The following is a 14959-nucleotide window of genomic DNA, read 5'->3' as shown; positions in this document are numbered from 1 at the left end:
TTAGAAAATGGAAACTCCAAACAGCTGAAGCCAACAGGAAGCAGCTTCAAACAAACACAACAAGAGAAAAAACTCTGAATGTTTCACATTAAAGTCGTACATTTATCATAAAAACAGGACAAAGACTTGAAAAAGTCGTGTTTTTCCTTCCAGGAACCACAAGGCTTCACTTTTAAAGGTGAAGTGTGAAAGAAATGGACATATTTGAAGTCCAACACCTTTTTCCAGTCACATTATTAAAGCAGACAAACTACAAGCTCATTTTCATCCCAACAAGTCATCTTCTGACCTGGACTAACAACACTGGTCTCTATGTGCAGCTGGCTGTGAGACCAGTGCTCAGGGAGCGTCTACAAAGTGCAACATTGAAAGAACATCACACACTAATTTGCTTCCATCATCCAACCTGAAGAGGAAACAGAGACGGCTCCCCTTCAAAGTAAAAGCTGCTCCTTTTGGACACAGTATCAAAGAAAGTCTACAGTATAACATAGAAAAGACAGAAAAAAGTTTTGGTTGTTTTTAAATTGTGCAGAAATGAAACTACACTAAGCTCAATTATGTGACAGACATTTCATCCCATGTCAGTTTGGCCTCATCCTGGGCCGGATTATCCAGCACACACTGTGACCACAGGCCCAGGGGCCACGCACAGCTGGGCTCCATCCAAGAGACAGGAAACAAACCAACACAATAATAAAAAGCACCATGTGATCTTCTTACATCTTCAAGACAAACATAGTAAAAACATGAGCATATTTGTTTCCTGATAAAATGATGTGACAGGTAGAACAGAGTAAAGTGGTGGTGTTACAGCCTTTCTCCCCTCTGCTGCCGAGGCTGTTAGTCTCTCCCAAACTCAGCTACAGGACTTCCAAATGAATGAAAGCAGCAGAAGTGGCTTTACAAATGAAAGAGGAAGAGGAGAAGAAGAGGAGAGGGAGGCCACCCTGACCATCACTCCAGCTGAAAACATCACACTTCCATTAAAGTTGGTGAGAAAATGTTGAGCAGGATGAGCTGCTGGCTAATCTGGAGGCTGTAGCAGCAGCTCACAGTCACAGTGGATTTCCACTCATGAAAAAGCTCTGGCTGCTTCATTTCTCATCTCATATCAGAGACTTTAATGCTTCACTGAAGCTGTACTGTGATGCTTCCATATTCCAGTGAGGCCTCCATAATGATTTCAGCTGCTCTGTACACACACTGTGTGCCCTGTATGGCTCAAAGTCTCTGCAGCCTGTTTTTATCTGCTATCATCAGATCTTCATCATCCTCATTCACATCCCTCACACACTCTACAGCCTCATCAGCACTGACTTCATCTTCACTGACTGATGGAGCACAACATGAACCTGCGGAGGCTGAAACACTGTCCTGTCATACATCTCCCCGTCACCGCTCCACTTCTGTCAGCCTTTAAATGAACCCTGCTCAAGTCTGTCACTTCTGTTTGGAGCCAAAAGGAAAAACTGTTGTTCAGTCGTTTGGAAAGACAACATTTCTGAAAGCACTCAAACTTCTTCACATTTGTCTTCAGACACATCCTGAACATTTAGGAACTAAAGAAAGTTTCAAACATCAATCAAAGACCTGAAATATAGAAAAACTACAACAGCCGCAGTCAGTGAACTCACCTCAGAGTCTCCAGTCGACAGTTTGGACTCTCCAGTCCAGCACATAGAAGCTTCACCCCTGAATCCTGCAGGTTGTAGTTTCCACTCATGTCCAGCTCTGTCAGATGGGAGGGGTTGGACTTCAGAGCTGAGGCCACAACTTCACAGTGAGACTCTGAGAGTCGACACTGAGTCAGTCTGTGATGATAGAAAATATAAAATGTGTTATTATAAAAGCAGAAAATCTGCATTATAAACACAGACTGAATGTATATGAAGAGAAAACAGAGTGAGGTCATAATCTGATGAATCTGCTCTTCACATCTGTGCTTCAGCTCCTCTTACTGTGTTTGACATGACACAACGATTGAGTCTCTCTCAGACCTGCAGACTTTTAATGAGAATCTTTGTTTGGCTTTAATCTGCAGGTGAAGGAGGAAGATGGTGTCACATTTAGGCTTCCATAATGTCCACAGTCTGTCACTGAGATCTGATCCAGAGTCAGAGTGAAGACACACATTTGGACTGCTTCCTGTTTTGACTCCAGAACATTTTGAATGAGTTCAGCTCAGTGAAGAGTTCCAGCTGGAAAGATGATCTCTGTTTGCTACCTGCTGTCAGGTACGACTGTTCACGTCCACACGCAGGAAAAACCTGCTGACTGTTACCAAACGGAGCAGAAATCTCATCACTGGACAATAATGATGAATGAACTCAGAGCTGCTGATATCAGATCTGATTTCAGGGGAACTAAACACAGAAATGACTGGCTCATTTTAGCTTTCTGAGCCATTATCTGCTGGTGTGTCGCTAGTTGGCAGAAAATGATTTGTATTCCTGTTCAGGGCTTCAGTGTTTATGAGTCCAGATCCAGGTGACAGCAAGTCAAAATGATGTTACCTGTCTGTGTCCAGCAGCAGCCTGTATTCACTTTGAATATTGTTATAACCTGACATGGATCAGTTTGTCTTTGATTGGTTTGTAAATGTCACTGTTTCCATTGGACCTGAGTGACGTACAAAGACAGAGAGGGAGAGAAAGGAGAGAGAGGATGGAGACAGCAAAGAGAGAGCAAACACAAACAGGTGAGAGTGGACAGGTGACCAAGGTCAGCAACCAATCAGAGAGCTTCTGTTTGACCCACATTCACTGATGATGACTGCACATAACCAAGCAGTGTGTTACTCTGATATCAAATATGGATCCTGCTCTTATAATAATGATCATCAGATGATATTATTGTGTTATTTTGTAGCTGAATACAATGTTTGTGTGATTATCAGTGAAAGAAGCAGTGAGGAGGATGGAGAGAGAGAGAGGACAGAGGGTGAAGTTAGAAACACTAAAAGGATTTTTCATGGATTTCATGGATGATTTGAGTGATTTCCAGCAGGACACTTAAACATGTCAGTGGACGTCCTAAAGAACATATTCACTGATATGAAACGTGTCATTGAACGGGATTAATATCAGTGGAAACATGGTGGAAACAGCTGTGACTGCATGGATGTGACACACTTCAAATCTGTTCTCCACTCTTGGATTTGGGATCCATGGAGCTGCTGCTGAGTCTGTACAATAAAGGAATGGTGTGGAAGGTTGCAGCGTACGGACACAAACACTTTGTACTTACAATCTGATTTTATTTTCAAAAATTAAACTACTAACCTACACTGATCAATGATGTTAATGATCACATCTGGACTCACCCAGCCTTTCTGCAGTTCCTCACAGCTGGAATCAGTCTCTGTTGTCCCTGCACTGATGCGTTGTACTTCTGTAGGTCCAACTCATCCAGAACCTCCTCTGACATCTGCAGCATGAAGGCCAGAGCTGAGCACTGGATCTCAGAGAGTTCCTTCTCTGATCTGTTCTCTGACTTCAGGAACTCTTGGATCTCCTGATGTACTGAGAGGTGGTTCATCTCCATCAGACAGTGGAAGATGTTGATGCTTCTGTCAGGAGAGATTCCATAACTGTTCATCTCCTTCAGGTTGTTGATGACTCTCTGAATGGTTCCTGGACTGATCTCTGTCTGGCCCAGCAGACCTGCTAAGAGTCTCTGGTTGGACTCCAGACAGAGGCCATGAAGGAAGCGAACAAACAGGTCCAGGTGGCCATTTTTACTCTGGAGGGATTTCTCCATGGCTCGTTTAAGTAAATCATCCAGAGAGGACACGTTGTATTCTTTTCCCAAAAAGTTCTTCAGCACCTCTGTCTTCCTGTTGGTGTGACAGTGGAACATGTAGACAGCAGCCAGAAACTCCTGAATGCTCAGATGAACAAAGCAGTAGACTGGTTTCTGGAAGATCACACACTCTCTTTTGAAGATCTCTGTACAAACTCCTGAGTACACCGAGGCCTCTGTCACATCCAGACCACACTGCTCCAGGTCTTCTTGGTAGAACATGATGTTTCCTTTCTCCAGGTGTTCAAACGCCAGCCTCCCCAGCTTCAGAAGAACTTTCCTGTCAGCCTCCATCAGCTCCTGTGGACTCGTCTCATGTCCCTCATGGTACTTGTTCTTCTTCCTCTTTGTCTGAACCAGCAGGAAGTGTGAGTACATGTCAGTCAGGGTCTTGGGCAGCTCTCCTCTCTGCTCTGTAGTCAACATGTGTTCCAGAACTGTAGCAGTGATCCAGCAGAAGACTGGGATACTACACATGATGTGGAGGCTCCTGGATGTCTTCATGTGGGAGATGATTCTGCTGGACAGCTCTTCATCACTGAATCTCCTCCTGAAGTACTCCTCCTTCTGGGCGTCAGTGAAGCCTCGTACTTCTGTTAGCCTGTCAACACATGTAGGAGGGATCTGATTGGCTGCTGCGGGTCGGGAAGTTATCCAGACGAGAACCGAGGGAAGCAGATTCCCCTGGATGAGGTTTGTCAGCAGCTGGCTGACTGATGACTTCTGTGTGACATCAGACAGCAGCTTCCTGTTGGTGAAATCCAATGAAAGTCTGCTTTCATCCAGGCCGTCAAAGATGAACAAAAGCTGAGAGACAGCCAGCTTCTCTGCTGTGACCTTCTGTAATGTTGGATGGAAAACATGGAGCAGCTCCAGAAGACTGTACTGCTCATCTCTGATCAGGTTCAGCTCCCTGAATGAAAGCAGAACCACCACACTGACATGTTGGTTCTCCAAGCCCTCTGCCCAGTCCAGAGTGAACTTCTGCACTGAGAAGGTTTTTCCAACACCAGCCACGCCGTTGGTCAGAACCACTCTGATGGGTCTCTGTTGGTCAGGTAAGGCTTTAAAGATGTCCTGGCACCTGATTGGAGCGTCATGGAGGGCGTCCATCTTGGAAGCTGTCTCCAGCTGCCTCACCTCATGTTGGGTATGAACCTCTTCACTCTGTCCCTCTGTGATGTAGAGCTCAGTGTAGATCCTGTTGAGGAGGGTTCTACTTCCTGTTTCATCACTTCCTTCAGTCACACGTTCACATCTCCTCCTCAGACTGATCTTATGTTCATCTAAAACCTCCTGCAGACCAACATCTGCTGAAAGAAAGAAAAACAATGAGACTAAAGAGAAAGAAAACTCTTCAATGTCTGAACAACACAAGAAGTCCAGTTTTCAGAAATGAGTCCATCAGCAGACAGATGTTCAGTCTTACTTTGTACACAGCTGCTCTGACTGGCTGTCTGCAGTCCAGCTCTGCTTCTGGATCTTTCTCCACACTGGGGACAGGAGGAGTCTCCTGATGAAGCAGACTGGTCCCAGTATGAGGAGATGCACTGTCTGCAGAACCAGTGTCCACAGCTGGTAGAGACTGGATCCTTCAGGACGTCCTGACACAAAGCACAGCAGGACAGCTGCTCCTCCTCACAAACACCACTCCTCTTCCTCGCTCTGTGAACACATTTCTTTATCACTAAAACATTTACTGTCAGTGAAAAACATCCAGATGTGACCAAACTGCAGTTCCTCACAGTTCCTTTGTTTTCATCAACACTAATGAGCTGCTCTTCCTGTCTGACTGTCTCATTAAACACTGAGTGATGAATACAAACTCAACACTTCCTGCAGACTTCCTGACTTCACAATAAAAGCTTTCCATCAGAGAGCGACAGATATGACTTTCACTGTTTTACAGCCGCTGTGTGCAGATTATCTGGGTCAGTTCACTCTGAAGCAGCTTAGAAGTGTCCGTGTAGAGCTGTGGTCTGACACACAGAGACTTCTGATTTTCTCTAATTAAATAAACATGATGAAGATGAGCAGGTTTCTTTTCTAGTATAAAACTCTGTGTCTCTCTGGCTGGCTCATGATGGCTTTTCAGGTTATGTTTATGTTTTGCTCTCTCCTGCTAGCGTTTTGCCTGCCTGGGTGGAGCTTGTAATGGCCTCTCGCTCTTGGTCCACACAGTTATGATGATTACACCACCTGTTGCTGACTCACCTGGGCTTACCGGGAACCATTTAACGCTGCGGCATGGAGCAGTTTGTCGCTGGGACATTGACCCTCCTGTGTTCATGATCTCAGCTCTTTGCTAAGAAATCTCTCTCTAAATTCACCAGTTGGGTTAACGTTGTGTATACTTTGAGTAAATATTTCCCCGGACCTGGTTACAGACGCTTACCTGTGATTCCTGTGTGTGGCTGTGTGAGTGGAGAGCAGGACAAGAGTGACTGAAGAGGAGCGAGTGTGGACTCCCTTCCCTCTTTTCCCTGGAGCCCTGGACCCCCTCCCCAACTCACTGTACATATATAGAGCACTGTGGTTCACCCCTTTGGTAAATAAACTGTCACCTTTTTGTTTGTCAGAACTCAGTCTGTGCTTGAGTTCCTCTGTTAGCCATGACATTTTGTTGGTTCTCTCTCTTCAGGTCCCTGTAAGTGTTTGATCTAAAACATTATATTTATTCTGCTTTGATTGTTTTGTGTGCTGAGGGACATTGTTGCATGATCCACTTTTTCTTATCACTCAAATATCCTGATACTTTCAGAAAGTTGGAGAGCTCTCCTGGCTTGCTTAGTCTTTGCTCTGTACTGCAGTACTTGCATTAGTTTCACTGGACAAGTCTGCATGTGAATCTACAACTGATCTGACATTGTGGCACAAACACAGTAAACAAACACTACGAGCACCTTGTTTCATGTGCAGTGGCTTTCTTCTCATTCTGTTACTCAACACTGTATGAAAAGCCTCTCACTGCCAGCATCCTTCCAGCCCCACGACAACAAGACCAACTCACATCTTCACAACACCAAGAATTTTTCCCCTTTTCTTTGGAGAAACTGAGAAGCCAATAGGATTGTAGCTCAAACTTGCCCACAGTCCTGCTTCATCACTGCTCACTCCTACCTGTGTTGGTGCTCAGTGGACAGTCATAGCCTGCTGCTAGCATGAATGCTAAATGTACTGCTGTGGATGATCAGCAGAAAAACATGTTGTCAGTTTGACTGTTTGCTGTTTTTAAAGTGTTTTTCTCAGTTCATCTGTATTCAAAATGCATTCGGGGCTTTAGCTGACAGCTCTTTGTGCTAACAAACTAAACTCTCTTAGTTTAAGCCAACAGACTTTACCAAACACAAAGCCTGCTGCTGCCTCCATGGGTTAGCTTGTGTGACTGGTGTTTACACAAATGAAATCTAAATCACACTAATGTGTCCTCCAAGGTGTTTGGTGGGAGCACTGAGTGAAACATAAGAGCTCTGGTAAAATTACAAACAGGGCTGTGAGAGCAACTGAAGTGATAAAAATACTGTTTAAAGATAAAAAACACTTTGATGTTCTCTCGTCACCTAACAAAGTCCAAACCCTATGAACTATTTTAGCTTTAATAACTGTGGATTCAGGTATCCTGAACCCATCTTTGGACATTTGTAATTAAATATTTTAAAACTCCATCAGAGACTCCTGATGTGGCTGTTTGGAGAAGGAAAAGAGGAACAAAGTGGAGCGTCGAGCTGAGGCTTCATTCACTGCAAACCTACAGTTATGTTTTCTTATTTCTGCTGTTTGCATGTTCACAGCTGAAATAAAGCTGCCTCTTTGACTTCATCCTGTTGTGTTTGGGGCCAATCCTGCCTGCCACACAGCGCTACAGGACAAAGTCTAAGATTTTTATCTTTTTAATGAATCTTTGGTCATATTTATCCAGGAAAACACAAACATGTAAAGGAGTCATCACAGTTCTCTGACCTCGTTGGTCCAGGTTCATCGCTGAAGTTTAGAGGGTGATGTTTGGACTTATCACTCCTCACAGATGGACAGCTGGATCCTGCAGACTGTGACCTCTGACCTCTGCAGACACAAACATGTTTTATTCAATGATAAATTATCTGATAAAGTGATTGAAGCAGCTGTGATCACACAGACTGCAGATAATGCAGCTGTTTGCTGTCAGTAACAGTCCTCTTAGATTAGAGTTCAGCTTTTTACAGGAAAACAAATGTCCCTGAATGCAACAGTGAGACACAGTCTGCCTGTGTGGCTGTGATAGCTGCCGTTAGGAGCGCTCATGTGTTTGCAGTTAGACGAGGAGATGTTACCATCATGGACATGTTAACAAATCCTGCAGCATCACGTGGCACAAACACTTTGCGTTCCTGTCATCTGCAAGCAACAGGAAGTTCATTAATAAAGGCGGGATGGAGACGCGACTGTGATGGTTCTCCTTCATCCAGCTGTTACACACATCTGGGCTCACACGACGAGCCTTTGTCTAATACAGCAGCTGCTCTCTGAACACTTTTCTGAAGAGGAGCTGCACAAACCTTTGTTTGCTTTCTAGAGCAGCGTCTCAAAGTCAAACTACCCACTGCTAGCAGCTGTTTCTATCATAGTTTAGGATCCAGATGTGTGAGGTCTAGATTTACACCTCTGATTAAAATACATAGTTAAAAACAGCCAATGGAGTCCAAATGTGTCTTAAACCAGATAAACTGACAGTTACAGCTGAGCCTGTGTGTCCTTGGAGACACTGCTCTGCTACAGAGATGCATTTTAGAAACCAGGAAACATCAAAATCATTTAACTCAAAGAGTTCTTGTTACTAACAGCTCACCTCTCTGCAGCAGAGACTTTGAAATCATTGATGACATCTTTAGACACGTCACTCTTACAGGACACAGAGCTGGGTGGAGGTCCAGGTGGGTTCCTGTGAATAATGATGGAGCAGTGATGTGAGTGCTGAGCTGTGACATGGAGAAGAGTCATGGACAGTTAGAGATGGTCATCTCACCTCTGAGCTTTGGTCTGGCTCTCATGTTCCCCACACAGAGTGCTTTTAGAGGGAGGGACTCCCTCCTCTCTGTCCTCACACTGATCCATGCTGCTCAATTCACATCAGCTCACACACACTTTCTACCTTCACCTGCAGAGGAAACACAAATCATTCATGTGCACATTAACTGAGAGCTGCAGAGGCCGTGTCTGATGTGTTGGACTAACATCCATCTGAGACGCAGCTTTCATCAGTTCACTACAAAAAGTGTCACAGAGCCGAGTTCAGCCTCCAAATCCTCCATTACTGTAGTCCTACAAAGCAGCAGGTCAAACATGGCTGCAGAGAGCAGCTTTATGTCAGTAACCATGTCCAGGACCGAGCTGACTGCTTACAGAGTTCATACTCTAACTGCTAGCTGCTCTGCTAGCTAAGCTAACTCAGTAACAGTGACTCTGACAGCAGTTACTGTGGAACAGCGGCCGAGCTCAGGACACATTCAGTGTGTTTAGTCTGAGTCCTGGACTCTGATTCAATGGATTCAATCCAGCTTAGAGTTTCATGTGTTCATCGGAATAAAATACATGTACTAATATAACAGAAGTAATGCTCTGAATGCAGGACTGTAATGGAGGATAAATAAGGTTTTTACAGCCTGAAAGAAACATTCAGTTCATATATTTGTAGACAGTGAAGCAGCTTTTAATACTGCAGCTGTTTCCTTCACCTGTGTGTGTGTGAGCCACTCCTTCATGTGCTGCTTTAGAAATATGTGGTCTGACTGCTCAGACTGAGTCTAGGAGGAAAGTTCACACGCTGGAGAAAGTTTTGTTCCTAACTTTGTCAGAGTTCGGCTCCAAAGACAAAGAAGACGGAGCTCACAGTCTGTAGATGGTCCTCAGTGTGTGTGTGAAGCCAAGAAAGCACACAAGAGTGTGTTTATGTCAGCAAATCAGTGTGTGTGAAGAGTCTGAGGGAGTGTGTGAATGAGACTAAACACTGAAACCAACAGTCCAAGAAAAGCGTCTGGATTTCTTTAAGTTTAACTTAAAGAAATCCAGACGCTTTTCTTTTTGTCTCCATAATGTCTCCATAATGCTGCAATGTTATCTGCCCCAGAAACACTGTGCAGAAGCTCTGATGGTGACACAGAAAAGTCACAGTGGAGATACTTCTGTCCACCTTTGATTAGACTCATTATAAAAAGGAAACAAAGTTTGAACACAGTCATGTTTCCAGTTCACTGACTTACATTTATTCCATGGACACTCACTCTAACCTGAACCACAGCTACAACCCAACATTGTTGAGGCCTCATCTCCTCCTTTCCTGACTGTAGAGGTTAAATATGCAACAACCAACAAATAAAAGAATTTGGTTCATTTCAAAGAAATTCACATGGCGACCAAGTAAAGTAACCGTAGTAAAGGAGACAACATCCCGTTGATGGTGGGATTATTTGAAAGATTTGCTTTAGTCACGTCACCAAATGCAGTTGAACCACCCGTGGATCCATGTTTGACCATTCTACCACTCTGAGCTCTGCTTTTGAATCATTTTATTATTATCATCATTCATTTATTCATTCTTTGGAGGGGGGCTATTTCCTAATGCCGCCCTAATAAGGTGATGTTCAAGGGGAAATATAACAGAAACTCTTTCAGTGTTATTCATTAATAAATTAACAGATAAACTGTGAAGAAGAAAAAAACTGAGATTTAAAGGAGAGAGTGAGAAACTTGATCATCCATCCTCATAATACATGTTTATCAGTATCTGCTGTGACCATACTGCAGTAATAACTACAAGTCTACATTTCTGTGACTGTTGATCAATCACAGCAGGAATCTGAGCTCATCTCTGCACACAGAGCAGCTTCAGCTCTGGGATAAACTGCTCGCTTCACGTCCTTTCTCAGCTCACAGACACTCATCCTGATATTTTCCTTTAACATTTGATGGTATCTGGAATAGTTGGCAGTAATAAGGATGATTTTCTGTAAAATAATATTGATATGAGCCGTGAATTATTCGTAGATGAGCGTTAGATTAGTTTGATGGGTTAACTCAGAGAGCTGAAGATATGGTGGACATGCTGACCTCGCTCCGTGGTGTACAGGGCCGTTTACCCTCATGATTAATATTCACAATAAAAAAATGAGGCAAACATCATGAAGTCTGTGTGTGTTTCATAGTGTCGAACCACCTTTGTACAGTTAAACCTAACAGTTACTACATGACGGAAACACCAACGTTATTTCTTTTATGCGTTTATCAGGTCATGCTGATTATTGAACAAAAACCCAAACATCAGATGTTAATCAAATCTTTTTGCTCTCTCTCCTCCTTAAACATGTTTTTAATGTTAGTTATAATTCAGAATTGGCGACTGGAACACGTATGACACATACGAACATCAGGAGATAAAAACTCGATAAATATAACCTCAGTAAATGAAGTCAGTGTCAGCGGGGGTTATTACAGCTGTGTACACTCTAAAAAATATTCATGGTGTTTGTAGGTAGAACTTAACAAAAGAGCATTTTTCTACTTAAAAAAGTAAGTTGTCTACATGTACACGTTTCAGTGAGTTGACTAATCAATGTTAAAAGTTAGTGCAACACAGAAACTAATAAACACCTCCTTAACTTAAATGTTTGAGTATATTGAACAAAATACTTTTATCATCAATCAACAACAGAAAATATTAAGTTTGTGTAACATGTAAAAGTGAGTTTGAACATCTTTCGTGTTTGAACTGCCCATATTGAACTGCCCATAACTGGACCATAACGAAAAAATAATTACAACTACCATAAAAAAAGAAGAAATGGAAAAAAACAGAGGTTGGCACCACTACCTGGTAAGTTCCTTGTTTTATAGTCTTTAATAAATATGTACTAGTTACAGGAATTTACTGCTTAAGTTTAGTCTGACAATGGCAGCTACATGATGTGAATTGACACTCTGTGTTATGCTAGTTGTTACTCTATAAAAGTATAAAAGTATAAAAGAGCGTTTGTATTTTTTCCTGTTGTTAATGAAATCTGTCAATTAAATCTGTCACTCCGGTCGTTACTTTGGTTAGCCATAGGTGTGTATGAGACCATGCATACAGCTAGGGATGGGTATCGAAAACCGGTTCTTGTTGAGAACCGGTTCCCACTGTTTCAATTCCTTGGAATCGTTTGCCATTTTTGCAAACGATTCCCTTATCGATTCCAGTCGCCCCGAATGACGTCACCACGTTGCGGAGCGTCATTTACCTGGCAGGAAACATGGCGCCTAAGCGGCTCAAACGCTCAAAAGTTTGATTATACTTTATGAGAACCGATGACAACAGGGCAACTTGCAAAGTAGATATTTCATTTAAGGGAGGAAACACTACGAATATGCAAAAGCATTTGCTCACAAAACACGCGATGACACGCGTTTTTAATTCCGCTCCGGACTCGTGACTCTCAACCCAGCAGCAGCGCTAACGTTTGCACGTCCTCTCCCGTTAATGCGGCAGGTAAATAATCAACTAACAGTGCATATTATGTTAGCGCAATCTGCCTTATTACAAGACCTGCCATTACTGTACATGTAGGTGACCATGATGAGAGAGACAGACAGAGTCTGGCTGGCGCTCGCTGACAGTTCTCGCTGCAGTCTACCGGTAGCGTCTCCTTTCAGGCCAGGATAGACTAATGTCACCGAGCAGTGTCTAAGTTTGTGGTCAAAGGCTTGCACCCATTTGCCACAGCAGATGCCCCCGATTTTTGGTAAGTGAATGTGTTTAATTGTGGGCAGGGACATTACTGGATATTCTTGTGTAATTGCCACAGAACAATTTATGTTATACTTTGTTATTGCTACAGAAGAATGTTGCAGCTTTAAGGCAGGGATGACTCCTGGAGTTGCTTTCTCACTGCATATGCTTTATTTCACAATCAGATCGATTCGATAACAAAAACATACAGCAGCTCCTCTCCTACTCCTAGCCCTTCGCTGCGGTGGAAAAAAGAACGACTTCAATCCCCTTCAAGGAACATACGTACAAAATAGTTTTCCTGATACACCAATGGGGCGTTCAATGCCATCTTGTAAATATGAGTACTCTGGCAGAGTAACAGTTCAAATGAAAAATACACCAGAACAAACAAGCAAACAAAAAAAGAAGTGTGGGGTACCTTTGAACCAATGAACAAAGTATAACAATTTATACTTTTTAACATAACCCGACCCCGTCAATATGTGATATGTCTCACAAGAATATTTATTTTATTATTTTACATTTACAATTTTTTTTCCTGGGGACCCTGTGACACCCCATTGAAGAGCCGTAGGCTGGATCTCTCAAGATCTCACTGTTGGGTTTGTAAGGCCATGTTACTCCTAAATTTCTATCTTGTTCAAAGAGAAGATATAAAACAAAGCTCTGAGCTAATCGACCTTAGTGTTCTCCTTTTTTAAAAAAAAAAAAAAGAATCGATAAGAGAATCGATAAAGAATCGAATCGTTAAACAGAATCGAAAATGGAATCGGAATCGTTAAAATCTTATCAATACCCATCCCTACATACAGCAGAGGGTAACCCCGTAGCATATGTTCGTATCATCACAGGCGTAGCAGTTGTCTGCATTCTTATCACTTTGTGGGAGTAGAGGTGTGTTTCCCCTAGACTGTGTTCGGTGAGTTAACTAAGTATTGAATTTCAAAATAGATTAATTACAAGTTATATTTGTACACTTTAAATTTGATGGTTTTAATCATAGTTTAGCATAGTAAAGTTGCTAAAGTTAAAGTTGTTAGCTAGCTTTCTTTTAGCTAGCAAACGTTCCTCGCAAATACAGAGTACATTGTCAATTTTTCCACTTATACTTAAAATTTGTCACTTGTCAGGGTGCATTTGGTTAGCTGACAGACCTTGCAGACAGCAAAGCATGTTCAATTTGAACCTGTATATGTTCAAATTAACCAGTCAGCAGCTGCCTGCATTTTTATCATGGTGTCAGAGTAAATTTGTTTCGACGGTCTTGGGTGAGGTAACTAATTACTGACAGAGTGAAATGTGGTGAATTTATGCCAGAGTATTTATGTGAGTAAAAGTATTTCTATCAAATGTATTGATATTTTAAGCGCAAATGTGAAATATGCCTGAGGTTAAAGTTAGTTGACCTAGCAAGAAAAAACTAAATTGTGTGTGTGCACATAAGACTTGCTTTCGTTACCTTCTGTAATTGTAAGCATAATGTGAAGTGTGGGATTGTGGCATGTCTACAGTGGTCTTCAAATAATTAAAAAGAAAATTCTCTCACACATTTGGATATGACACACTTTTTCCAATTTTAAACTACAGTCTGTAGATTTATTTATTTATTTTTTGAATTTTGGATTCATCTTTTCAGTGTTTCATTGTAGTATTTTAGAGAAGGTTTTATACTTAAAATAACTTGTTAACTCAAAAGCCTCGATAAGCCTTTGTAGTCTTTTATAGTCCTTAGAACTCAACAAAAACTGTTTGAAATAGTCTCCAAATCTAGGTTACATTTACTTTCACTCACCTTATCCTACTGCTAGCAAAGGGTGCATTGAAAGCAGGGCAGTATGTAACAGATTAAATTCAAGTTATAAAAATTAAATTGTTTATTTGTTAAAAACAAAAATTAAATCAATAATTAGCAAAACGCTAGTCCTATGAATGTAATATGTTTGACTTTTGGCCTAGTAAACTTTTTTTATTCTCCAGAGTTCAGTGGAAACAAGAAGAGAGGTCGCAATCCGTTGCCTGATGGTGTATCTGAAAGAGAAAGAAGAGGATCTCTTCAGAGAACAGCTGGTAGGTAAATCTCACATTGTTTTGTGTTATATTTTTAAATAGCACATAAAATACCGACATGTTTCTTTTTAACCTACTTGCCAGGATGGTGAAGAACAGTTCTCAGAAGAAGTGGTAAAGATCGTAGTCACCAGACATGCAGCAGTGCCACTTCCAGCCGTCGCTAAAATTGTGATTGAAGGAACAGCTGTCCTGGAAGACCTTGATGTGCCCAGAGCGTGTGCCTTAATGATGGGACTTACTGTATATACGCTCTCAATCTGAGCTACCCCAAACAAGTAAAGAACACTCTAGAGGTATTCCAGAAGGTGTTTCTGGAACTTGATGGGCTTAAAGCCAGCCCACAGG

At 42.2% G+C, this 14959-nt stretch overlaps 2 protein-coding genes across 2 annotated transcripts in view; both read right to left on the bottom strand.

Annotated features, from left to right (window-relative positions):
* LOC146581125 (ribonuclease inhibitor-like) overlaps positions 1-14959 on the bottom strand; it is a gene marked incomplete at its 5' end in the record, with an annotated part of 128609 nt that overhangs the window by 33188 nt on the left and 80462 nt on the right. The gene's annotated exons all lie outside the window — the stretch shown is intronic.
* The window catches only part of LOC146581126 (protein NLRC3-like), a 28106-nt gene continuing 14780 nt past the window's right edge, over positions 1634-14959 (bottom strand). The window contains exons 2-7 of the mRNA XM_085267506.1: positions 8807-8938; positions 8630-8722; positions 7765-7866; positions 5234-5469; positions 3326-5117; positions 1634-1814 (exon numbers count right to left, since the gene is read on the bottom strand). Coding sequence (XP_085123632.1) covers positions 1634-1814; positions 3326-5117; positions 5234-5469; positions 7765-7866; positions 8630-8722; positions 8807-8895 — 2493 coding nt within the window. The 5' untranslated portion in view covers positions 8896-8938. The remainder of the gene's footprint in view (positions 1815-3325; positions 5118-5233; positions 5470-7764; positions 7867-8629; positions 8723-8806; positions 8939-14959) is intronic.

The sequence above is a fragment of the Mchenga conophoros genome, linkage group LG3, assembly GCF_057382185.1.
Source record: "Mchenga conophoros isolate Kocher_MC1m ecotype Shallow Benthic linkage group LG3, M_conophoros_male_GT1.1, whole genome shotgun sequence".
Taxonomy (NCBI): domain Eukaryota; kingdom Metazoa; phylum Chordata; class Actinopteri; order Cichliformes; family Cichlidae; genus Mchenga; species Mchenga conophoros.
Note: the sequence above shows the minus strand (reverse complement) of the source record. Positions and strands in the feature narration are given on the sequence as shown.